A 27,408-nucleotide genomic window follows, 5' to 3' on the forward strand; every position below is an offset into this window, starting at 1 on the left:
TCTCTTAGCTTGTTGTGGCTAGTGATGAGCTCATTATGTGTCCTCTCAAGTTTATCATGTTTATCTTTAAGCTCTTTCTTAGAAGATTTGAGCTCCTTGAGTTTGGATGATATAGCATCATTTGCTTCTCTAAGCTCAACACTAGCCTTTTTGGCTATATCACATTTTGCTAAAAGTGCATCATTTTTAGCTTCTAGCTTTTCATTCTTAGCTCTAGTTTTTATAATGATCTTAGTGTATTGTTTTAGCAATCTAGCAAGATCATCATAAGAAGGTGATTCATATTCATCATCATCACTATCGCTATCATCATCACTAGCAAGCTCATCATCACTACTATCATCATTGTTAGATACCTTGTGATCACCCTTGGCCATAAGGCATAGGTGTGTAGAGGATGATGGCGATGGTGGCGATAAAGATGATGAAGAGTTGATAACAATTGCGGCCACCTTCTCATTGTCACTATCATCATCGGATGAGGCACTAGATGAATCAATGTTCGTGAGCCAATCACCGACAATGTATGCCTTTCCACTCTTCTTCTTGTGGAAGTGAAAGGTCCTAGTATGGTTAGAGGGGGGGGTGAATAGCCTATTTAAAAATCTACAAATCAACTAGAGCAATTTGATTAGTATGACAAATAGCGTAATGCAAACTTGCTCTAGCTCTACAAGGGTTGCAAGCCACCTATCCAACAATTCTAGTTGCAATGATTACTTAGGCACACAAACTTGCTACTCTAAAGAGCTCAACTAGATGAATGTAAATAATCAAGTAAGCTCTCAATTCTAGTTACACTAAAGAGCTTGTATCAACTAGTTTGCAAGAATGTAAGTAAGTAGGGTGATTATACCACCGTGTAGGGGATGAACCAATCACAATATGAAGATCAAGCCAATCACCGGGAGAATGCAAATGACAAGAGACAATCAATTTTCTCCCGAGGTTCATGTGCTTGCCAACACGCTATGTCCCCATTGTGTCGACCAACACTTGGAGGTTCGGCGGCTAAGAGGTGTTTCACAAACCTCATCCACACGATAGGACACCGCAAGAACCGACCCACAAGTGAGGTAACTCAAAGACACGAGCAATTTACTAGAGTTACCTTTTGGCACTCCGCCGGGGAAGGTACAACTCCCCTTACAATCACCTGAGATGGCCACGAACAATCACCAACTCATGCCGATCCTCCACCGCTGCTCCAACCGTCTAGGTGGTGGCAACCACCAAGAGAAACAAGCGAAATCCGCAGCGCAACACGAATACCAAGTGTCACTAGATGCAATCACTCAAGCAATGCACTTGGATTCTCTCCTAATCTCACAATGATGATGGATCAATGATGGAGATGAGTGGGAGTGCTTTGGCTAAGCTCACAAGGTTGCTATGTCAATGAAAATGTGCAAGAGTTGGAGCTTCAGCCGGCCATGGGGCTATAAATAGAGTTCCCACGGAATAGAGCCGTTATACCCCTTCACTGGGCAAAACGCGCTCTGACCGGACGCTCCGGTCGGACTGACCGGACCCTGGACTCAGCGTCCAGTCCACTAATTTATGCCACGTGTCATTCTGAATTAAAACTGAACTACCAGATCACAACGGCTAAGTGCTGACCGGACGCTCCGGCTAAACTGACCGGACGCTAGAGCCTCAGCGTCCGGTCGAGTACAGTAAGGGTCCAAATCTATTTTCTTCGACCGAACACGTCCGGTCCACCTCGACCGGACAAAGCCTAGCGTCTGGTGGTATACCCTAGCTACTATACCGCCAGGTCAGCATGACCGGACATAGGCAGTCAGCGTCTGGTGCATATAGATCCAGCGTCCGGTCACTTGATCGACGCTGGCATCTTCTCTATCTTCTTCACCCTTGCTCAAATGTGCTAACCACCAAGTGTATCACCTTGTGCACATATGTTAGCGTATTTTCACAAATATTTTCACAAGTGTTAGTGATCCACTAGATTCTAAATGCATATGCAATGAATTAAAGCATCTAGTGGCACTTTGATAACCGCATTTCAATACGAGTTTCACTCCTCTTAATAGTATGGCTATCTATCCTAAATGTGATCACACTCACTAAGTGTCTTGATCACTAAAATAAAATGGCTCCTACATTATATACCTTTGCCTTGAGCCTTTTGTTTTTTCTCTTTCTTCTTTTCCAAGTTCAAGCATTTGATCATCACCATGCCATCACCATTGTCATGATCTTCGTCATTGCTTCATCACTTGGAGTAGTGCTACCTATCTCATAATCACTTTGATAAACTAGGTTAGCACTTAGGGTTTCATCAATTAACCAAAACCAAACTAGAGCTTTCAATCTCCCCCTTTTTGGTATTTGATGACAACCCTTTCACAAAGATATGAATTTAAGTTCATTTGAATCCATGTTGCTTGCCTAAGCATATTTACCATGTGTAAAGGATATGGACAAGTTTCATAAACTCCAAATGGTAGTAATTGCTCCCCCCTACATATGTGCTAAGAGTTTGGATTGTAGCTTGCACATATGCTTAGATAGGAAATGTAGGAGTCAATTTCTACCAAGTGATGCTAAGGTATAAGAGATGGACCTTTAAAGCGTGATACCAATCGGAGTGCACCAATATACCATCCTTAGCATGATTAGTAACTAGACATACACAAAAACTAGAATACCCCATGAGATCAACATTAAAAGCAAGGGTCTAGTTTTCATAATGTGAGCATGAGTCTAGTTACTTTAGCCTATGCATGCTTGTTTTTCATTTCATCATTCAAACCTATAACTAGCATACACCACATAAGCATGGATTTTGAAATTAAGAACTTGTAACATGCAAGCAAATATATGAAATGTTCATTCACATGCATCATACAAGTTTATGAGCTTGCTCCCCCTACTTGTGTGATCAAAATTTTAATTGATCCCTTTCCTTTATCATATCTCTCCTTATGTTAAATACTCCCCTATCACTCATATCTTTGTTTCTCTCCCCCTTTGTCAACAATTAGCATAAAAGGTGAGCTCAAATTATAGATAGGTTGGGGTGAAACCATGTGAAATAAGGATCATTTTCCCAATTTGGTTCAATCTAGATTACTTGCAAAAGATATTTAACTCGGTTTGATCCAAGGATAAGCTTCTTCACACCTCTAAATAAGGGTTATCTTATACCATGTTGAGTTAAACACTTATAGCTCATTTTATAAATCAAACACTAGGTTTACAATCCCACAAACATGTCATATGCTACCACTAGATCATTTCAAGCATATAAGCAACATTGGTACCATACAAGCATCAAATTCATTTGATTTTCATGAATGAGCCTAGTACATGATAGGAATGACTATATGCACTAAACAAGTCCTTAGCAATGGATGAATGACATGTCAATCAACTTTACCTTGCTTTGCTCGAAGGAGAGGCATGTCATATAGTGAGGGTGCATCAACAAATATTGGAGAAGTCAAGTATGTTCAATTCATTCCTTAGCTTACAAAACCTCTTCTCATCAAGTGGCTTGGTGAATATGTCGGCAAGTTGATCTTCGGTGCCCACACTCTCTATACAAATGTCCCCTTTTTGTTGGTGATCTCTTATGAAATGATGACGGACATCTATATGCTTTGTTCTTGAGTGTTGAACCGGGTTGTTGGTGAGCTTCACGACACTTTCATTGTCACATAGCAATGGCACTTGCTTGAACTTAATTCCAAAGTCACTCAAAGTAGCCTTCATCCAAAGTAATTGAGCACAACAACTACCGGCCGGAATGTACTCCGCTTCAGTGGTTGAAAGTGCTACACTATTTTACTTCTTTGATGACCAAGATACAAGTGATCATCCCAATAGTTGACATGTGCCCGATGTGCTCTTTCTCTCAACTTTGCATCCTGCATAATCGGAGTCCGAATATCCAATCAACTCAAATCTTGCTCCTTTGGGATACCATAATCCAACATGTTGTGTATGCTTCAAATACCTCAATATTCTTTTAGTTGCTTTCAAATGACTTTCTTTTGGTGAGGCTTAAAATCTAGCACACATGCATACACTAAACATCACATCCGGCCTTGATGTGGTCACATAGAGTAGACTTCCAATCATGGACCGATACATCTTTTGATCCACCATGTTGCCACTAGCATCACTATCCAAGCTTCCACTTGTCCCCATTGGTGTACTAATAGCTTTACTCTCATCCATTTCAAACTTCTTGAGCATGTCCTTGATATACTTGCCTTGACTCATAAATGTGCCATTCTTCATTTGCTTGATTTGAAGACCAAGGAAGTAACTAAGTTCTCCAATCATAGACATCTCAAACTCACTTACCATCATCTTGCCAAACTCCTCACAAAATTCTTGATTTGTTGATCCAAAGATGATATCATCAACATAGATTTGCATTACAAATAAGTCATTTCCAAGCTTCTTGGTGAAAAGAGTGGTGTCAACCTTTCCCATCTTGAATCCCTTAGAGAGTAGGAAATCCCTCAATCTCTCATACCATGCTCTAGGTGCTTGTTTCAATCCATACAAAGCCTTTCTCAACTTGAACACGTGGTTGGGTTTCTTTTCATCTTCAAAACTGGGAGGTTGCTCAACATACACAAGCTCATTGATGTACCCATTGAGAAATGCACTTTTCACATCCATTTGGTACAACTTGATGTTGTGGGCACAAGCATAAGCTAGCAAGATCCTAATTGCTTCCAATCTTGCAACTGAGGCATATGTTTCTCTAAAGTCAAGACCTTCAACTTGAGTGTAACCTTAAGCCACTAATCTTGCTTTGTTCCTTATTACTATCCCATCTTGATCTTGCTTGTTCCGAAAGACCCACTTAGTTCCAATCACATTATGATCCTTAGGCCTCTCAACTAAATCCCATACATGATTTCTTGTGAAATTGTTTAGCTCTTCATGCATAGCATTGATCCAATCAACATCCCTCAAAGCTTCATCTATCTTCTTAGGTTCAATGGATGACACAAATAAGAAATGCTCACAAAATGAGGCCAATTTTGATCTTGTTTGCACACCTCTTGAAATATCACTAATGATAGTGTCCAATGGATGATCTCTTGCAACATTGGTTGATTGAAGCACTTGCACTTGATTGCTAGCATTTGATTGATCACTTGGTTGAGATGATGAACTAGCCATTTGTTGATCTTGCACATTGCCATCACTAGTGCTTGCTTGGACTTGATCATGAGAACCACTAGCTTGCACATTTGAGTTAGAGAGTACTTGATTCTTGTCATCTTCAACATCAATCATCTCTCTAGGCCTTAACTCACCAATGTCCATGCTCTTCATTGCATTGACCAATTGAGTGCCTCTTACATCATCTAGATTCTCATATTCCTCTTAGGAACCATTTGTTTCATCAAACTCCACATCATGAACCTCCTCAAGAGTACCACTAGCCAAATTCCAAACTCTATAAGCCTTGCTAGTAGTGGAGTAACCAAGCAAGAAACCTTCATCATATTTCTTTTCAAACTTGCTCAATCTAGTGCCTTTCTTCAATATATAGCATTTACTACCAAAAACACGAAAGTATGCTATGTTGAGCTTTCTTCCATTCAATAGCTCATAAGGTGTCTTTTCCATCATGGGGTGACAATAGAGTCAGTTGCTATAATAGCAAGCCATGTTGATTGCTTCGGCCCAAAATGAATGACTCACATTGTACTCACTCAACATTGATCTTGCCATATCAATCAAGGTTCTATTCTTTCTTTCAACTAGCCCATTTGATTGAGGAGTATACTTGGCCGAGAATTGATGTCTAATTCCAAATTCATCACACAACTCATTAACTCTAGTGCTCTTGAATTCACTACCATTGTCACTTCTAACTTTCTTGATTGTGGTTTCAATCTCATTGTGAATGCCTTTGATAAATGATTTGAATGTTGCAAACACATCACTCTTATCAACAAGAAAGAACACCTATGTGTATCTAGTGAAATCATCCATAATCACAAATCCATATTTGTTTCCACCAATGCTAATGTATGTGGTTGGTCCAAACAAGTCCATGTGCATCAATTCAAATGCCTTAAATGTGCTCATTATGCTCTTCTTAGGATGTGTATTACCAACTTGCTTTCTGGCTTGACATGCAGTACATAGCTTATCCTTCTCAAAGGTGACATCTTTCAAGCCTCTAACTAAGTCATGCTTAATCAATTTGTTCAATTGTTTCATTCCAACATGACCAAGCCTTCTATGCCATAACCAACCCATGCTAGACTTAGTGATCAAGCATGTTGACAATTGAGCTTCTCTAGCATTGAAATCAACTAAGTATAGATTCTCGTATCTAAATCCTTTGAATATCAAGTTAGAGCTATCTACACTTATGATCTCTACATCATCCACACTAAATATGCACTTAAAACCAAGATCACACAATTGAGCTACCGACAATAAGTTGAAGTTCAAGCTCTCTACTAGTAGCACATTGGAAATGCTCAAGTCATTGGATATTGCAATCTTACCAAGCCATTTGACCTTGCCTTTGCCATTGTCACCAAATGTGATACTATCAATCCCATTGCTCTTGCTTTCATTGATTGAATTGAACATTCTTGAATCACCGGTCATGTGTTGTGTGCACCCACTATCAAGCACCCAATGCTTTCCTCCGGCTTTATAACTTACCTTGGTAGGCTTTGCCATGAGGCATGTTGATGGAGTGTCGAAGATGGAGGGCTTGTCATTGACGGCGATGCTTGCTAGTGCTCTCTTGATAGACTTCTTGCCATCATCACTAGAGTCATCACTATCCGATGAGCCATCACTATCCCATGTGACCACATAGCCTCCACCCTTCTTCTTCTTTTGAAAGGTCATTCTCTTCTCATTCTTCTCCTTCTTTTCTTTCTTGTCCTTCTTGTGTTTGTGCTTCTCATCTTCATCATTGTCACTATTGTAAGGACAATTTGCTACAACATGATCGGGGCTTTTGCAATTGTAGCATCTTCTCACATACTCCTTGCTCTTGGTGTGATCTCTTCTCTTTCTTGCACCGTAGCCCTTCTTCTTCATGAACTTGCCCATCTTGCGCACAAAGAGAGCCATAGCTTCATCATCAATATCACTTAGATCTTCATCATCACTTAATTCTTTCTTGGACTTGCCCTTGTTTTTGTATGATGATGAACTAGCCTTGAATGCTATGCTTTTCTTCTTCTTGTCCTCTTCTTCCTTCTTGTCCTCCTTGTCATCCCCTCCCTTTCCACACGGTATGTCTCTTATGTCATGACATCACCTAGTACTTGGTTAGGGGTAATGTCCTTCAATCCTCCTCTTATGATGAGCAATCTTAACATCTCAAATCTTGGAGGTAAGCACATCAAGAATTGATGGGAGACATCATCATCCTTGATCTTCTTTCCCAATACCTTCAAGTCGTTGACAATGACTTGTAATCGATGGAACATCTCCGGAATGCTCTCATCATCCTTCATCTTGAAACTTGTCAACTTATCCTTGAGGATGTACAACTTGGCACTCTTCACCGCCGGTGTGCCCTCATATGTTTCCTCCAATCTCTTCCACACCTCATTTGCTCTATCACAATCCTTGATTTACTCAAACACCTTGGAATCAATGGCATTGTATATAGTGTTGAGAGCCATTGTATTGCATTGCTTATTGATCTTATCTTGATTGGTTGGATCATCGAGATCAATGATAGCATAGTCATTCTCGATCACTTCCCATACTTGATCATTGATCGAACCAAGATACATCCTTATCTTTCTCTTCCAATAACCATAGCATGTGCCATCAAAGAACGGTGGTTTGCCCCCCACATGGTTGAACACAACTTGAGCCATAATTTGACACCGAGGTTGTTAAGCCTTTAATCAAACGGTGACCACGACTCTAATACCACTTGAAAGGTCCTAGTATGGCTAGAGGGGGGGGTGAATAGCCTATTTAAAAATCTACAAATTAACTAGAGCAATTTGATTAGTATGACAAATAGCGTAATATAAACTTGCTCTAGCTCTACAAGGGTTGCAAGCCACCTATCCAACAATTCTAGTTGCGATTACTTAGGCACACAAACTTGCTACTCTAAAGAGCTCAACTAGATGAATGTAAATAATCAAGCAAGCTCTCAATTCTAGTATCACTAAAGAGCTTGTATCAACTAGTTTGCAAGAATGTAAGTAAGTAGGGTGATTATACCGCCGTGTAGGGGATGAACCAATCACAATATAAAGATCAAGCCAATCACCGGGAGAATGCAAATGACAAGAGATAATCGATTTTCTCCTGAGGTTCACGTGCTTGCCAACACGCTACGTCCCCATTGTGTCGACCAACACTTGGAGGTTCGGCGGCTAAGAGGTGTTTCACAAATCTCATCCACACGATAGGACACCGCAAGAACCGACCCACAAGTGAGGTAACTCAAAGACACGAGCAATTTACTAGAGTTACCTTTCGGCACTCCGCTAGGGAAGGTACAACTCCCCTTACAATCACCGGAGATGGCCACGAACAATCACCAACTCGTGCCGATCCTCCACCGCTGCTCCAACCGTCTAGGTGGTGACAACCACCAAGAGAAACAAGTGAAATCCACAGCGCAACACGAATACCAAGTGCCACTAGATGCAATCACTCAAGCAATGCACTTGGATTCTCTCCCAATCTCATAATGATGATGGATCAATGATGGAGATGAGTGGGAGTGCTTTGGCTAAGCTCACAAGGTTGCTATGTCAATGAAAATGTGCAAGAGTTAGAGCTTCAGCCGGCCATGGGGCTATAAATAGAGTCCCCATGGAATAGAGCCATTATACCCCTTCACTAGGCAAAACGCGCTTTGACCGGACGCTCCGGTCAGACTGACCGGACCCTAGACTCAGCGTTCGGTCCACTAATTTATGCCACGTGTCATTCTGAGTTAAAACTGAACCGTCCGATTACAACGGCTAAGTGCTGACCGGACGCTCCGGTTAAACTGACCAGACGTTGGAGTCTCAGCGTTCGGTCGAGTACAGTAAGGGTCCAAATCTGTTTTTCTTCAACCAGATGCGTCCGGTCCACCTCGACCGAACATAGCCCAACATCCGGTGGTATACCCTAGCTACTATACCGCTAGGTCAGCACGACCGGATGCATGCAGTCAGCGTCCGGTGCATATAGATTCAGCGTCCGGTCACTTGATCGACGCTGGCATCTCCTCTATCTTCTTCACCCTTGCTCAAATGTGCTAACCACCAAGTGTATCACCTTGTGCACATATGTTAGCGTATTTTCACAAATATTTTCATGAGTGTTAGTGATCCACTAGATTCTAAATGCATATGCAATGAATTAAAGTATCTAGTGGCACTTTGATAACCGCATTTCAATACGAGTTTCACTCCTCTTAATAGTATAACTATCTATCCTAAATGTGATCACACTCGCTAAGTGTCTTGATCACTAAAACAAAATGGCTCCTACATTATATACCTTTGCCTTGAGCCTTTTGTTTTTTCTCTTTCTTCTTTTCCAAGTTCAAGCATTTGATCATCACCATGCTATCACCATTGTCATGATCTTCGTCATTGCTTCATCACTTGGAGTAGTGCTACCTATCTCATAATCACTTTGATAAACTAGGTTAGCACTTAGGGTTTCATCAATTAACCAAAACCAAACTAGAGCTTTTAGGAAGTCCCTCTTCTTACCTTCTTTCTTCTTGTATGGCTTGTTCTTCTTCTTCTCTTCTTCTTCTTTATTACTTGAGTCATCTTTTTTGCCCTTATATTTATTCTTGAACTTGTCTTTCTTGGGCTTAGTGTATTGGTGTACTAGATGACCAAGTTCTCCACAATTGAAGCAATCCATCTCGGAGATTGGCTTCCTTCTAGAGCTAGTGAAGAACTTCTTCTTCTTGCCATCAAACTTGATGCCACTCTTATTGAGCTTCTTTAGCATCTTGGCGGTCTTCTTCACCATAAGAGCAAGACTTTCATCATCAACTTCATCATCACTTGAGCTCTCATACTCAAGTCTTGCTTTGTCCTTCTCTTGGCTAGCTTTGGATGCTAAGTCCTTATCTTTCTTCTTGGTAGAGGATGAGCCATCTTGTGGCGTGATGTGCATGTACATCTCATGAGCATTGATCTTTCCCAAGATTTGTGTCGGTGTAGCGGTGGAAAGATCACCTTGATATAGCACGGTCACAATATGCCCATATTTGTCAATGGGGAGGACACTCAAGATCTTTCTTACAACATTGGATGGTTGCATTTGAGTGAGTCCAAGCCCATTGATTTCCTCTACAAGAACATTCAGACGTGAATACATTTCATTAGCACATTCTTTAGGAAGCATTTCAAAAGAGTTGAGCTTTTTCATGACAAGATGATAGCATTCCTCATGCTCACTCTTAGTTCCCTCATGGAGCGCACAAACGTTTGACCATAGTGCATGGGCGTCTTTGTGGTTCTTCACCCGATTGAACACATCTTTGCAAAGGCCTCTAAAGATGGTGTTTTGAGCCTTTACATTCCACTTCTCATAATTCACCTCATCGCCTTGTAGGTGAGTAGCATCCTGAGGTTTTGGGAAGCCTTGTGAGGTGGCTCTAAGAATACCAACATCTAGAGCTTCTAGATATGCCTCCATGCGAATTTTCCAATAAGGAAAATCATCTCCCTCAAAGATAGGAGGAGGTCCATCTCCATGAGACATCTTGCTCTAGGCGGTTAAGCCTAAATACGTGAGCACAAGGCTCCAATACCAATTGAAAGGATCAAGATGCCCAAGAAAGGAGGGATGAATTGGGCTAATTCTAAAATTCTTTGCAATAATTAAATCCTATGGTTAGCCCAATTAACCCTTTTGTGCCTAGAAAGTGTTTCTAATTATTCTACCGTATACAAGACTTGCAACCTAAGTTCTAATCCTACTCTAGCATGGCAATTCTAAGAATGTAAAGATAAGAATTGAATTGCTCAAAGTAAATGATCAAAATAAATAGAGAAGGAGGAACGCGGTGATGTTTTGCTGAGGTATCGGAGAGTCGCCACTCTCCACTAGTCCTCGTTAGAGCACCCACGCAAGGGTGTAGCTCCCCCTTGATCCGTGCAAGGATCAAGTGCTCTCTACGGGTTGATTCTTCGACACTCTGTCGCGGTGAATCACTCACAACCACTCACAACTTGAGTTGGGTCATCCATAAGCTCTCCAGATGATCACCAAGCTCCCAATCACTACCAAGCCGTCTAGGTGATGGCGATCACCAAGAGTAACAAGCATGAACTCTCACTTGACCATGACAAGCCTAATGAGAAGGTAGATGCACACTTTGCTACTCTTGATCTTTACTAATGAGGGCACTCTTTGGGATTCTCAAATCTCAATCACCTCACTAGGGCCTTGCTCTTCTTGGCACTCTCTAAGGTGTTTCTCAACTATTGGAATAAGCAAAAGTACCCCCACACATGAGTAGAGGTTGTATTTATAACACCGGCTGAAAAACAAATCGTTATGTGCCTCTAGGGGGTGACTGGACGCTCTGATCATGTTGACCGGACGCACCGGTCAGTAACCCTGAACTCTAGTGGTTAAGTGTTGACCGAACGTAGGCCAGCGTCTGGTCAGCACTGACCGAACGTGTCTGGTTATGTTTTCCCCTCACTGGAACCTTACTGATGTCGACCAGACTTTGGACCCCCAGCATCTGATCACTTGCTGAGCAGCATCCGGTCAGTAGCCGGAACCTGATCAGCGTCCGGTCAGCATTGACCGGATATGTCCGATTAGGATTCTCCCTCTCTGGGACCTTACTGGAGTCGACCGGACGCTGGCCCTCAGCGTCCGGTGACTTGACCTCGCAGCATCCGGTCACTTCCAAACGCTTTCACCTTAGTCAAATGAACTGACCAGACCCTGAGTCAGCGTCCGGTCACACCGGAGCCAGCGTCCGGTCAGTATTTGACTCTCCATTCACTTTCAACTCTCGATCATATGTGAATGAAGTTTGCTCCATTAGATCAAAGAGCTGTTGTGGAGCTACCTAGTGCTAGTTTTAACAAGTATGCACCACACCTAACTCACTAGACTTACCTAGGTCAAGCTACCCGTTCATACCCCCCTTAATAGTACGGCCAAAGGAAAAACAAAGTCCTAAACTACTCTAAATGTCTCTCCAACTCCAATCGACACTTAGAACTAGTCCATCCTTAACCTTGTCGTTCATCCTTTGAAAAACCAAAATGATTTCCATCGTAGGGGCATGACCACCTTGATTGCCCAATCGATCTCCATTATCGTGATCTACTGCAAAACACACGTTAGTCACAGTAATCACGTATTGTCATTAATCACCGAAACCCAACTAAGGGCCTAGATGCTTTCAAGTACAACTAGCATGAAAACAACATACATTAATGTCATGCATTTGTGCTAGTTGTGTCTTATGTTTTTTTGTTATGTAATTTTTTAAAACACGTTAAGACATCAATTAGAATGTTTTGATTTTGAGCTAAATCTAATTTAAAAGCTTCTAGAGATATTTTCATGAGATCTAAATACTTTATTTAGTCCTAATCTATGTTTTTTTTATTTTTTTAGAAGTTTAGTGACTTTTTTGTGGTTTAATGACATTATCAAGTATTCATCGGATTTTTTATATGTATAAAAAGGACAAAATCACCTTCAAACCACTTGAGGCTTGTTTGGATGTAGTTCAAATTCCACCCAATCCACCTAACACATGTGGATCGAGATGAATCTGACTACATCTAAATCAAGCCTTAAAATAAGTCAGGAAGGTGATTTGAATGGTTTTGAGAGTTTAAAGGTACTGGGGTAAGATGTTTTAGTTTTGGAGTTTGAGAAAGTCAGGGAGTTTTTTTTAGAAACCGGGTTATATTTCAGAGATTTTTGATAGTTTACATCGCACAACATACAAAGACACCCTTGAAAGAAAAGAGAATTACAAACAAGTCCTTGTAAGGAACTCCCGGTCGTTGTCGTCGCCGACGGCCGGAGGAGACGCCTAGAAGCCGACCCCCTTTTGGACAAAGTAGCTTCAAAGTTTTGTAATGGCACCAAGAGTAGCACATCGGGAAAACCAACATGCCCTGTAGTCGTTGAACGAATAGCCCGAGCAAGATGGCCAACGATCATCTCTTCGCCGGTGTAGAAGGGGTCTGATGTCATGAACAACATCAACCCCAGCACGTCGGTGTAGAGGACACCCAGAAGGGGATGCAAACCACCAGAGTAGGTGGGATCTAAAAACCAACTCGATCTCCCAAGCTGGTAAACCAACATCTAGAAACTCCGCGTAGACCAATGGCGATGAAGACGAGGGATGGACAGAAGAAGAACCCGACAAGATCTAGATCACTCAGAAGTCCAGATCTGCCAAGCTCTTTCTTTATTCTCCGAGTAGCTTCGCCGAACGAAGGAGCCGCAGATTCGCCAAGGACGTCGGTAGATCTACCACTCCTGCATCCTCCAACGGTGCTCAGGAGCAGCAAAAGCACCGGCGGCCATCTGACAGGCGCCATCGTAAACTTAACCCTACTATATAACTAGCTATATACAAGGGGACTAAAAATCCACCATCAATTCAACCGGTCCCCCTCCTCCTTCGATGCCGGCGAGGGCGCTAGAGGCGTGGAGGACGACGAATCGACGGAGTAAAAGCGAAATCGCCCTCTGGTCGCCGCTCTCTTAGAGCTCTGGAAAGGACGAGAAAGTCGGGGAGTTAAAATGGCCATTTTCCTTTTTCCCTACTTTGAAGTGGAATGGGTCTCGGCCCAATATCATTAGCTCCATTCCAGTTGTCGTCTTGCTCTAGTCCTTCAGTCTTCACTCGACAAGAGGCGAGGGAGTGCAGCGCGGTGCGGGCAGGGGAGGGAGACCAATCGGAGCTGATGGAGGCAGCGGCGGCGGCTACGCCGGAGAGGGATACGTCAGCGGACTGGGGAGATGGCGTGGTGGCGCTAGGTTTCCGGGTGAAGGCATCCTCTCGCGAGTCGCCGTCGCAGAAGGCGGGGAACGTGCTGGAGGCCGACCTGCGCTCCCACTGGTCCACCGCCACCAACACCAAGGAATGGATCCTCCTTGAGCTCCAGGTCCCCATCTGCTTCTACAGCTTATTCTTCTCCCTCTTCTCCCAATCTAGTTGGGGATCGAATTCGAATTGAGTAGTCACCCCCCAGTTGCTTGCAGGAATCGTGCCTCCTCTCCCACATCCGCATCTACAACAAATCCGTCCTCGAATGGGAGCTCACTGCTGGACTGCGATACAAGCCCGATGCCTTCGTCAAGGTGCGCCCCCGCTGCGAGGCCCCCAAGCGCGACGTCGTCTACCCCGCCAACCACACCCCTTGCCGCTACCTCCGCATTTCCTGCCTGCGCGGCAACCCCATCGCCATCTTCTTCATCCAGCTCTTTGGCATCCCCGTGCCTGGCCTCGAACCTGAGCTCCAGCCACTGCTCAGCTACTTGCTCCCGCAAATCACATCCTCCAAACAACCCCTTTCTCACAACATGCACCTCCAGGTTCTCTTCTTACTACTTCGTTTCTTCTTTCAAATTTTTTATTTGACCCTTTGGCTTCGGGGGTTCACCATGTCATGAGTTCCTGATGCATTTCTGCCCCATTCATTCTAGTTGCTTAAAGACATCTCCATCAGGCTACCTCCATTTCTTCCCCAGATTGAGGTGAAGTCACACTTTCTGGCTCCTAGCTAAATTGCCATTTCTAGATGCATGGCGTATTGGTGTGCATTGCCCTTTAACAATCTGCTGTATGTTTAGTTCAGGCTGACCTTAATAGTATTGCGGACACCCCAGAGAGCAGCGTGAGGTTCTTGGCTCTACTTGCTGGTCCACTTTATCCTATCCTTCACCTTATAAATGAAAGGTGCGGCTTCCTTGTTCAACTTGCAACCATGTATCAGTTCGGTTTGTGATACATGCTATGTTGCCTGCCGTCATATATTGCACTTGTGTTATTGTGAATATGTGTTTGCACTTGCCTGCCTGTATGTGGGCAATGGTATCTGAAATGTCCTAAATTTACAGAGATCCTACCAAATCTTTGTTTGGTTCTGCTGATTCAGATGCCCTCAGAACTAGTCCGGCTTCTACTCCAACAGTTTCTTCAAACTTTGAGGCATGTAACTTTTTTTTTGGCTTATGTGCGTCTGTTTTTCTCATTCTTGTGACTTGCTACAGTAGGCGAAGGTTATGGCACTGCAGCCATGTATGCTGTAAGATTGATCACACGGATCTGCACTTGCAGCCTTAGTCATACACGATTTCCTTGTTATTTGAAGTAGTTAAATCAATCTTTTAGATTATGTCCTTTTTCCCTTCCTGAGCAAACTTTGGGTAACATTAGTGCTGATTGACAATATATGCGCTGAGCTCCTTTGTGAGTTTCAAAAAGACTGTATAATGCAAATCCAGCCAGCATTGGAGCTTGCCTTGATTAATGGGTGACTGCTAAAAGTTCTAGTATGGGATGCAAAATATATTCTGGTAGGCAACTTGAATAGCTCAAATCAAATTTGTTACCACAGAATGCTGCCGAAGATCTGTCACTGTGCTTAAGTTAGGTTGATGTTACCGGGGATCTTCCTGTCACCTTTTGCCGTTAAATGTTAAAAATTTTAATTGGGCTGTGCGGTAAGCATTGAAGTGCCAAAAATACTATCTTCTGATCACGTTGTTAATTTCTTGCAAGCATTCATGGCAAATGGTTGGTGTGTCTTTTGCTGACCATCCCATTCCAGGTCACATTTTCAGAACAGTAAATAGTTTTCGCAGCTGAGCCAGTTCTGCTTTCTGATGAAACTTCTAAATAACTAGCTTAGTTTGCTATTTGAAATATGGCCAGAAATGTTTAGAAATGAACTAAATGGTTAAGCGCGTAACTTGTTCCTGGTATTGCCATCAACCTATCAGTTCACATAAGGATTTTATTACTCTGCAAAAATCATAGTACGAACAGTGAAGAGATGGCGGCCTTTTGTGTTCTACTCTTTGAGTAGACCTACTACAAATCATTTCTTTTATTTTACCAAAAACATGGCCATCATACAAGTACGTGCCCTGAAAAAAATGTGTTTGGATCTCTTGCAGTCTTGCTTGAGCTTGCCTCACCTCGCTAGGCAAAAAACTGGAACATACAACATGTTTGGTTTATTTGCTTGCTTGCGTCATTTCCTTGCTAGCTTGGGAGAGCCAATTTGGCTTGCCCACGCTGGCAAGGCTAACCTTGCTGGGTGAGGCGAGGAAATTCAGCAAGCCAACCAAACTACCCCAAAATGTCCTATGCAAAATGTCCCTTTGCTCCCTGAAAGAAAACTGCCACATAAGCCAATAAGAGAAGTTGTGGGGATTGCCAATAGTACATCAAACACAGATATTTAGGTGTCTGTTATTCTCTTGGGGAACATAGAGGCACTCCTTTCAGTTTGTCCACCTGATGTAGTATTCTAAACTCTTTCTTCTAGGCACAACCGAGGAGATCACGGAGTCCATCATCTGTTCAGCCTGCTTCGTATTTGCTGGCATTTCGATCTGAAACGGCTATGCTCCTCTTAAGGAAAGCACATAAAGACAAAACCCTTGGAGTTGTTTGCCTTCGAGTATGTTCTTTGACACTATTTTTCATTTTTTGTTATATGCTCTTTCCTCATGGAGGATTTGCCACCCAATTGTTTCTTTTAACTTAGGCATCGAAAGTATTGCAAAAACTATTGGAGCCTGAGCCATTTTTAGACAAATCAATGAATACTGGTGTCATGCTACCAAGCCAAGTCTCTGATGAAATTCCTAAAAGCGATGCTTTCAGTCTAGTACTTTCTACAGACTACTCCAGTATGTTTGGAGAAGAATTTATCCTGTCAGAAAATCAGTTTGATGATTCATTCCTGAATATTTTGGATATTGCTGCTGTGGAAGAAGGCATTCTTCATGTACTATATGCGGCTGCATCACAGGTTAACTATCTTGTTGTTCCATCCTCATATCTTTCACCATATTTGTACCATTCTATTTGAAGATACTGATGTTTTCTTGGTTTGTAATTATAGCCTATGCTATGTCGCAAGCTTGCTGAAATTACTTCAGACATTTGGTCTGTCTTACCACTTGTCCAAGCTCTACTTCCAGGTAATGTCTGTGCTGTATTCATGTTTTCTTTACTACTTGTCATTGAAGTATACACAAATTTGAATGATTAGAATGTTTTCTTTACTACTTGCTCTAATCATAGTTATATTTAGGACATGGAGATACATGATGTCTAAGCACACTTTTGATCATCCTTTTCTTTTGCAATATAATTTTAAAATATGATAAAACTATCGCATTATGAAAACATTTTCTGAGACATTTACCATCTTTCATGTGACCAACTTGTAAAGTAAGTTCATAGTTAAAATAACTGGACTGATATGTAGGTGTGTGTGGGTTCAGCTTGGGTGGGACGGCTCTAGCCTCGCTCGTTTGTATCTTTTTCTTCGTTAATGAAATGACACGCAGCTCTCCAGCATTGTCGACAGAATATCGTCGGCAGTCCTCCGAGGGGTATCCCACGAAGGTAGATTGATCGGCAGAGGTGCGTGAGATCAAGAACAAGAAGGCAACAGAGACACACGAGTTAGACAGGTTCAGGCCGTCAATATGACGTAATACTCTACTCCTGTGGTCTGTTGGTTTGTATTGGCTATCGTATGATATTGCGTGACTGCATATGTATGTATCTTGATGTAGCCTGTCCGCTAGGGGACCCCTACCTCTCCTTATATAGTCTGGAGGGGTAGGGTTACAAGAAAAGTATCCTATTTGGTACTATACAATATCTTGCGGTGCACGCCGAGTAGCGCCGTGCACGCCTTGATCTTGTGGGCTGGGCCACCTCTGATGGTGCGGCCCATGTCTTGTCTTGTGGATATCGGGGGCTATACCCCCACAGCTAGTCCCCGAGCCTGACAGTAGGTGACGTAGTCACGTGGTGCCAGTGTCAGAAAGTAGAAGACCAGCCGAGCAGGCAACCAGTCCCCGGGCATAGCCACGAGATGAGAAAAGCGCACATTCACCGCAAGGTGAAGTGTGCCCACTTAGTCCCCGAGCCTGCTGGAAGATGAAGAATGAATCTTGTAGCAGGGTCAAAGAAAAAGAAGTCTGAAAGCTTGCCGACGTCGTCTGATATGCGCGTATCAAGACCCCAGACGTGCTGCCCAAGATCAGCACCCTGATCCAAACAGCATGGAGCAGCTTAATATCACACCGATGAGACGTAGCAAGATCCGAGCATCGAGGAATCCCCGACGTAGCTAGCGCTGTCCAAGCACCGAGGAGTCCCCGGCGTAGCCGGCGATGTCTGACCACCACGGGAGTTCTCGGCATAGCTGGCGATGTCCGAGCACCGAGGAGTCCCTGACGTAGGTGGCGATGTCCGAGCACCGAGGAGTCCCCGACATAGCTGGCGACGTCCGAGCACCGAGGAGTCCCCGTGAAAGGACCTAGGATGCCGCTTAGAGGGAGAGGTGAATAGGCGTTTCTAAAAATTAACACCTTTAATTGCGGAAACGATTAGTAAAGAGAGTTTCCAAAATGGAAACTCCAAATTAAGTGTAGTATCACCTCTCACAAGTTAGCCACAGAGTAAACAAGGTATAAAGAATATATATAAGTTACAACCCTGCAATACAAAGTTAGAACAGAGAATGAATATATTCAGAGAAAATACCAGACGTGTCCGGTAGGTATACCGGACGTGTCTGGTATGCACCTGTTCTGCAGAACATCCTGGTGCAGTGATCAATACCGGACGTGTCTGGTAGCTATACCGGACATGTCCGGTATACACGGTTTCAGTGGAACAGCCTTAAACTTGCTTCTTTCGATTTCTAACTTCAAATCAAATTGCAGGTACCTACTAGATATGACAATATATATAGATAACCTGCACAAGAGCAAGAGCAACACAAATATCGAATGAAATGCGAATTGAGACACAATATTTGTTTTACCGAAGTTCAGACTCGTTCGAGTTCTACTCTTCGTTGAGGGGGCTGCGGACGACCCAGCGAAGGTCAGCCCTAAAGGATACCATGAAGGTCACTCTAGCTGGAGTCTTTTCCAACTCATTTTTCTCCTTCCACTAGTTGATTTCGAGGCGGCAGAATCGACCGTTATAAACTTTTCGAGGCACTCCACAATCTCTCGGGTGCTCTCCGGCGACGTCTAACCGTCTAGGACCGAAGAGTCCAAGAGTAACAAATGCGAATCACGAAATAGACAATATGCACAAGTGCTCAAGTGGTGGCTTGCTAACTTTTTCAAATTCTCTCTTAACCCACAAATGAATTTTGCTATTTGGATCACACACTCACTAAGAGAGGGTTGGCAAGGCTCAAAACGTGTATGTGTACCAGCAGAATCAGCAGCCTTCAAAGGTGGAAGCTTAGCGGTATTTATAACCCCTTTGGAAAAACTAGCTGTTGCCATACCGGACACGGTATGACTTACACTGCGTCAACGGTAACTAAGTTACAGTGTCAATGTGAGGCGTCGGAACTCCCGATAAATGCCGGAACTCCGGACAGTCGGAACTCCCGACTCACGTCGGAACTCCCGACCCTCAGCATATTTGAAAACTAAGTAACCGATGTTGAAATTTATGAGTTATCGGAACTCCCGACTCATGCTGAAACTTCCGACCGTCGGAACTCCTGACTTACGTCGGAACTCCCGACTCTGAAGGCATTTGAAAACTAGCCGTTGGCCGGTATGAATACCACAGTGAACTCTCCAAGTCAGTTAAAGCGTGAGACGTCGGAACTCCCGACCATTGTCGGAACTCCCGACGAACCAACCCGAGAACAACAATTTTACCATTGCTGGGCAAATACCGGACACGTCTGGTATGAATACCGAACACGTCCGGTATTGCTAGACCAGCAAGAAATCAGTTAGCTTTTTTCTCTCAAATACTCAAAACTCACATGGGTTGACTTGAGCGCTTATAAAACATTATTTATCATGATGCATCTCTCTTAATAGTACGACACACCTATTAAACTCAAGATTAAAGGAAAAATGAATTAATATCGCTTGAGTTGACCTCTTTTGAATTAATGCCGTCTCTTTCAATCTTCATCAAGTAAGGGTGTCAACATGTTGATATTGATCTTGTCACTTGAGCATAACCATCTTGAGCACATGACTTGATTCCATTCATCAAATATGAATAACTCCAAATACATCAGGTCACTTCAAACAGTTTGTTCAATATAGATTTGATCCTCCACATCAATATGACCATCGTAGCTTGATTAGTACCTCAACTAAATGAAAGTACTTCCTTCTTCACCCTAGCTAGGTTCTTCGGCCGCCAAGTCGTCGCTTGCCCTTCACCCTTGCTTAGTACTTCGAAGCCTTTCCTTGCTATCTTCACCATCTCAAGCCATTAAGTCACATCTTGTGCTGAATCAACTATTCATTTGTATTGTTATCTTTTTCATTTTAATTTAGCAAGTTTCAAATATGAGACACTTCCATATGCAATTCCTCATGTCTCATTAATTAATTCTTACGAGCTTGCTTTCACATAGAACATGGAAATCCCACGATAAATAAGCCTTTGCATGAATTTTATTTGCATTGTTGTCTTGTGCTTGAACTAGATTGTTTATACAACAACACATCATTTTGGCTTTCATTAAGTACCTGTGAGATAACCTATTACCTGTCTACACTTAGCAAACGGGTTAGACCTTTAATCACGTTGTCATTCAATCATCCAAAACCCACTAAAGGGCTAGATGCACTTTCAATCTCTCTTTTTTTGGTGATTGATGACAACTTGATTAAAGCTTACAAAAGAATATAAATATTTAAACTTTTGGATTCAATGATTTATGAGAGGCTTCCCTTGATATGTGTTTATGATTAGAATTCACAAAATGACCTCAAATGTCAATTGCACATACTAAAACATATATGAGACTCTCCATAAATCATTGCATCCGTGGGGTACATGTGTGTGTGATAAAGTAAAACCATGATGCATATGACAATATATCACATAAAAATAAATATAAAGGCATCACATCAAATATTTTCATTCTAGCATGCATGCTCCTTATGAAAAAAATATAACACATATACGTCACACATAACACTCATTACATATTTTTTTAAGTCCACAAGCCACTAATATAATATAAATAAAGATCATGTCTCAAGAGATACAAAGATAAAACATAAGTAAATCTTATCTTTCACATGATACAATCTATTTCAAACTCAAGATATACATCAATGAAGCTCACAAACTACAGCCTACAGTACATATCTTCAGGTGCAAAGAAAAGCCAAAAAAGACAAATATCCTGAAGCTTTAATCAGTCTTTCTCCTCCTTTGTCATCTATCACCATAAAGGTCTAACAATGACATACTAAGGACAAAGGGGCTACAAGCTGTCTCTGACAGCTGTCATCACTCATCATCATCTTTATCTCTACTAGCATCCTCATCATCTGAGCGTGTAGCACCGACTGAACGAGAACCACCCGTACCAGACGGGTCATAGAAACTACCCGTGAGGTTACTCCACCAGTCTGAAGCATACTCGTCTGCTGCACAAGGACGTGGCTAAGAGTGAGTAGGCACACGAGCCTGTAGTGGTAAAGTGTCAGGGTGCTCTGGTGCCTGCTGCTGCTGCTGTCGCTGAAGGAACTCAACAAACTCTGCGTCGTACCTGCCCTGCTGCTGCTCCTCAATCTCAGGCTCACTAGCTGTCTCATCTGATAGTGGAGACCTAGGAGGATCAAGCTCAAGACTAGAAGCAATCTGCTTCAAAGTCCGAGTATCCTTCCTCCTAGCCTCCCTCTCCTTCTGCTGACAGGTCCGTATGTCCTTGCACATCCCAAAGATAACACTGAACATCTTGCGAATAGGAGAAGGAGGACTGCGACAACGTGGAGAAGAACGTGAAGGAGCATGTGGTAGAGGAGAAGCTCGTCCTGCTACACCACCACCTACAGGTGCGTTTGCCTCTGGTGCTGCTGCTCCTCCTTCTGGTTCTGCTAGAGGTACCCCAACCTCAGTCAAATCTGCAACAATCTTCAGGGCCTTATGTACCTTGTCATACTCAAAGGTATGCCCTGTTACCTGCTCAATCATGTGCATGATATAGGGAGCAAAACCACAACCCTTGATGGTCATCTCGTCGACACTCCTGATCTCGCACCATATGAAATCAAAGACGCTAAAAGGTCGTGCATCAGGTGTCATCCTGTGGAGCAGGTTCCTGAAGTAATCTGCAATGTTTCCCTTATCTCCACCCTTGCAATCAATAGTCTTCCTGAACATCCTGTCCAGGTATCTGTAAGTAGGGTAAAGACCTAGAACCTTCCCCACTGCTCCTCTCTCACCCCCTAGTGGGTACATGTAGGCAAGCTGCTCTAGAGACAATACTTGCTCTGTGTGAATCCTATCTTTCTGAAGATCATCATTTGAGAAACCAAGTAGAGTTGCAAAAGCATCATAATCAACATTGTACCACTGACCCTCAAGCATCCAGTGCATACGCCTTTCATCCTCCTCAACATACAGGGTGACGTAGAACTGAGCTACCACCTCTGTGTTCCAGTCATGCTGGAACTCCATAATCTCATAAACCCCTGTATGCTCACAAATGGTAATAGCGTGATCAATGGAGGCCTTCTGCAAATCTCTAATGTACTGCTAGTCAATCCACTGAGACCTGACAATCACTGAGTTTCTAGCGAGGATCACACCAGTGTAGAAGTCCATATGAAAGGCTGTCTGAAATCGATCAAACTGAATCCTCGACAAACCCCTTGGATCAATTCTTCTTTCATCTCTGAACCTTCTGGTTATGTCTTTCCCTCGATAGTCAACTCTAGAAACATAAGAGGGTACACTAGGTGGATACGGTTCAAGTAAACCATAGTGCATACCCTGACCTGCCTGGTGCTGAGCTGGAGGTACTGTCTGCTCCTCCTCAATCTCTTTCTCATCATCTGAGCTGCTACTATCGGAATCTCTGTCAGCGCTTTTTCTCTTTCTTTTACTGAGCTTCACTCTATACTCCTATGTATCTGTGTCAGAGGAAGAACTGTTGTCTCCCTCTTTGTATTGTGGAGCACCTCTAGTAGCCCTGGAGAGTCCCTTGCTGCTGCCCTGCTCCTGCTGACTATATCTGGGATATATTTCTTGTCTTGCCTTGTGTTTTTCTAGTGCCGGATCATGCCTATGGTTGGACCTAGGCTCTTGTCTTCCGCTCATAGCTGCTGTCCTGTATCCAAAGATTTACAAGAAATTTTAGATACGTGCCCAAACGATAGCTTATTTTAGTTGAAACAGAAATAAGAGTAATTATCCTTGCTTTGTAATCACCTCAACCAAACTAGGTCAAAAAGGTTCACAAAACACAATAAACAATTAAACTTAGTCCTAAGAATCAACCACTGATAAGATTGAAACAAGGGAGCAAAATCTTCTTTGCTGTTCCATACCGGACGTGCCGGTATGCACACGTCCGGTATGAGCGGACAACAACTCTAACCGGGGTCCTTCGCTCAATCTTCAACCAATTCAATCCAATCTTTGGGCATTGCTTCTAGACAGGTAATGTAGCATCTCTACCGAAGGAATTCTAAAATCATGCCCTAACCGCTTAGATCGGATGATGTCCGGGATTAGGGTACCTTAAGAGAGTGAATGAAGATGCGATTGAAAATCCAAGTCCCGAAGTCTTCGATGTTGATGCAAATCTCCTCCGATCCAATCTCTCTCTCTTTCTTTTCATGGTGGAAACTCGAAATCGCCAATGGAGGTCGAGGAGAAGCGGCTGGGTTGGCTGGAAGGAGGAGAAACTATCTAGGCCGAAAGGGTACCGGCCGTTTTATAACCCCGCTCATACCGGACACGTCCGGTATTTGCGGGCTGGTTAATCTTTTTCAAAATTTTGTTCACTTAATTCTAATTTCCTTCTCTATCATTTCTTGATCCAGAAACGTGTATGTCATTGATCCAAATAAGATGTAATTACTTTTTTTATCCAAATGCCATGAGTATCATTTCAAATATTTGGCATATATAGATTTTGATTACTTAAGAGAGAGATTGTGAGACATAGTAGATTGTGGATTTAAGAAAGCCATGTCATGTGTGATTAGCCAATCAAACAATCAAGGAGAGCTATAATCATCACATGACAAGGCTAGGTCTCAAAGACCAAGATTCAAATAGTTTTTCAAATTTACACCACCTATACACATGTTAGTTATGGGTTTTGAAAAACATCTCTCCTATGTCACACAAATGCACATTCTAACATATAAAGAGTCTTAGATGCACTTACAATGTATGTATGTAAACATACCTTTGCCTTGAGCCTACAAGAATTCCACTTAAGAAGATATATAGCATGATAGTCTTTATGTTGACCTTAATTGTCAAATAATAATGCTAGATACAAAATCAATTTTTCATCCAAAGAATTACAAAGAATGCTAGATAAATTTGTTAGTCCATAATGGTGCAAAATAGAAACTTAGCTCCTCCTAAATAAGTGCTTTAAGTAATTTGAATGACTTTTAACTAACACTTTATTCTATTAAGAATATGGGAGATAATTTTCTATTTTGAACCATAAACAAATAATTTGTCATATTTAAATTTGAGTTCTAGAGATGCTCATAATCCACTTAGATTTGGTAAACCACAAGCTTTTGAGTAAATTGAGGATATATGAAAATATATGGATCAAAGACTCAGTTGTAATCCTATTAGTGTTCTGGTTCCTGCAATACCGGACACGTCCGATAGGTATATTGGACACGTCCGGAATACGCAGAATAGAAACACTTTCTTTCAGTCCCTGGCTATACCGGACACGTCCGATAGGTGCAAGACAGAAATAATTAATTCACTGCTTGTGATTCTTCGTTTAGCTCTATTATTTATTGTATACCTGTACCTCAACAAATGAATTGCTCTACTAGAGAGCTATTAAAAACATCATATGGCAAACACGATCATTATTAAGTAAAACTAATTAGCCACTTTCCATTTTTTACAAATATGCCTATTTGTGAGTTATTGAGCACAAAATAAATAAAGTGGCTATCCTATAAGGTTTAGGTACTTGTTACCAATGGTGAAGATGAAGTAAATGATATATTCATTAAATTATTTTTAGGTCAACCATATAAGAGATTATGATAAGAACTGGTTGATAGATTGAGTGAATATTATCAAATTGCTTGCTCAACCACCTAGAAGCCTTCATCTCATCACCAAGTACCTACATCATTAATCTAAGCACACTTTGGTACCCAACTCTTGTTGGGTCCTTTTCGGTTAGTCAACAAGTGCTTAGGCACCTAAATGGCTTTAGTACTAGTTTGTGGTGAACACATCACCTTGCTAGTGTTAACTCCATTTGTGGTCTTCCTAAGCTTATCATTATAAACAAATGTGTTCGGCTTAGGAGCGTTACCATTTGAACATTCATAGCTTAGATGTCCCTTTCTACTACAAGCATAGCATATGCGGCCTTTGTTTGCTCTATGCTGGTTTTGCTTGTATGGCATCTATCAACCTTGTGGCCCATCTCATTGCATCCATAGCATCTTCTTGTTGCAACTTGGGCTTCTTTTCTTGCCTCTTTGTACATTGGGCATTTTTTGGTAGGATGCCCTAATTTTTTCTCATGAGACAAGCGCTTTGTCTATCACTTTTCTTTTGGTTGGCCAACTTGTTTGAGGCCTTTTGTTCGGCCACACTCTTATGTGGACACATTGTCCACTCATGTCCATATAATCCACAACCATAGCATAACATTTTTTCATGTTTCTTTCTCTTGGTTGGGTTGACCTTATTTGAAATGTGATTCTTTTGTTGGGCTTTGGAGGAAGCAAGGTTTGAACCCTTCTCAAGCTTTTTCACCATGTTATCACGGTTATCTTGAGAAGGTTGTGCTTTCTTCTTACCCTTCAACCGAATCACATCTTTCTTTAATCTTTCCACCTCCTCTTTGAGCTCTATGTTTTCTATGAGGTTTAGCTTAATCGAAGATTGGCTTGATTGAGGAGCACACTCATTACTACAAGAAATATTTAATTGAGATGGTGTACTAGTGAGGGAATGTGTAAGAGGTTGAGAAAATTTAACCGATGTGATCACAACCTCATAAGCTATCTCAAGCATGATGCTTGATTCTACTACTTCATCATGAGAGCATTTTAAATGAACATAGTTTGCTTGTAGCACATTATACTTGCTTGATAGTTCATCTAGCCTTGCTTTGGGCTCAAAGTTTTCCTTCTCTAGTTGTGAAACACTAGAAGAGGAGTTAGTAATTAAAACATGCTCAATTGACAATTTTTCATACCTCACTTAGAGCCTTTAGCTCTTCCATCTTGGAGATGAGAAACAATTCTTGCTTTTGAAGTGATTGCTCTTGTTTCTCAATCTCTTCTTCAAGCTCATCATTCTTTTCAACTATCTTCATGATGATGAACTTGTCTTTGCAGTTGAGATGATCAAGGTTGTAGTTGTCTTCAACTTCAACATCACTCTCATCTTAATCATCTACTTGTGCTTTCTCCTTTTCTTGATCTTTTTTGTTACTCTTCTTCTTGCTTTTCTTGGCCATGAGACACAAGTGATGAGTATCATGAGATATTGAGGTTGACTCATCACTTGGTCGCCATCGGGCTTGAGTATCGTTGTAAACAGCTGCTTGCTGCTCTGCTGCCTCGGCCATACCGGACATGTCCGGTAGGCATACCGGATAGTGCAGGCAGACAACATGTCATGCGTTGCTTGCACTTCTTGCTCTAGCTTGACGCTCTTGAGGTCTTGTGAGGCTTCTTCGCTGCATGAGGACACAATGGGCATACTTTCCATTGACTCGATCTCAAGTGCATCATCACATTTGGATTTTTCATATAAATCAAAAAGTCTAGTCCAAATGAGATGAGCACTCTCCAGAGGTGGTTGTCCATTGAAGATTGCCTCGTCTTGAACCTCTGCACTCAATGTATTCAACATGACATTAATAGCTTGAGCATTAAGTTGCACGCATCTTTTCCTCTTTTGATAAATTTTTGTAATTGCTCCAATCAACTATAGGAAGAAGTATGTTTGCATCTACAATATGCTCAACAAGAGGACTAATATCCCTAAAAACATTGAGTACATGAATTGACCAAGGTAAAAAGTTTGAACCATCATTTTGGAGAAGCATCGGCTCCAACTCGATAGGCGTCGATATCCTTTTCTCACGGCGGTGAAGCTTTAGATGAGAATCGTGCTCTGATACCAATTGAAAGGATCTAGGATGCCGCTTAGAGGGGGGTGAA

The 27,408-nt window shown here is 42.2% G+C and overlaps 1 protein-coding gene across 3 annotated transcripts in view; it reads left to right on the forward strand.

Annotated features, from left to right (window-relative positions):
- Positions 1–12,902: 12,902 nt before the first annotated feature.
- The window catches only part of LOC136527320 (uncharacterized), a 30,884-nt gene continuing 16,378 nt past the window's right edge, over positions 12,903–27,408 (forward strand). The window contains exons 1-8 of one of the 3 annotated variants that reach the window (XM_066520019.1): positions 12,903–14,120; positions 14,218–14,550; positions 14,662–14,712; positions 14,814–14,914; positions 15,076–15,166; positions 16,512–16,646; positions 16,734–17,000; positions 17,094–17,172. In XM_066520019.1, coding sequence (XP_066376116.1) covers positions 13,791–14,120; positions 14,218–14,550; positions 14,662–14,712; positions 14,814–14,914; positions 15,076–15,166; positions 16,512–16,646; positions 16,734–17,000; positions 17,094–17,172 — 1,387 coding nt within the window. In that variant the 5' untranslated portion in view covers positions 12,903–13,790. Of the gene's footprint in view, positions 14,121–14,217; positions 14,551–14,661; positions 14,713–14,813; positions 14,915–15,075; positions 15,167–16,511; positions 16,647–16,733; positions 17,001–17,093; positions 17,173–27,408 lie in introns of those variants that run through there. The other 2 variants (XM_066520010.1, XM_066520024.1) reach the window with 2 other exon arrangements.

The sequence above is a fragment of the Miscanthus floridulus genome, chromosome 2, assembly GCF_019320115.1.
Source record: "Miscanthus floridulus cultivar M001 chromosome 2, ASM1932011v1, whole genome shotgun sequence".
NCBI classification, from domain to species: Eukaryota; Viridiplantae; Streptophyta; class Magnoliopsida; order Poales; family Poaceae; genus Miscanthus; species Miscanthus floridulus.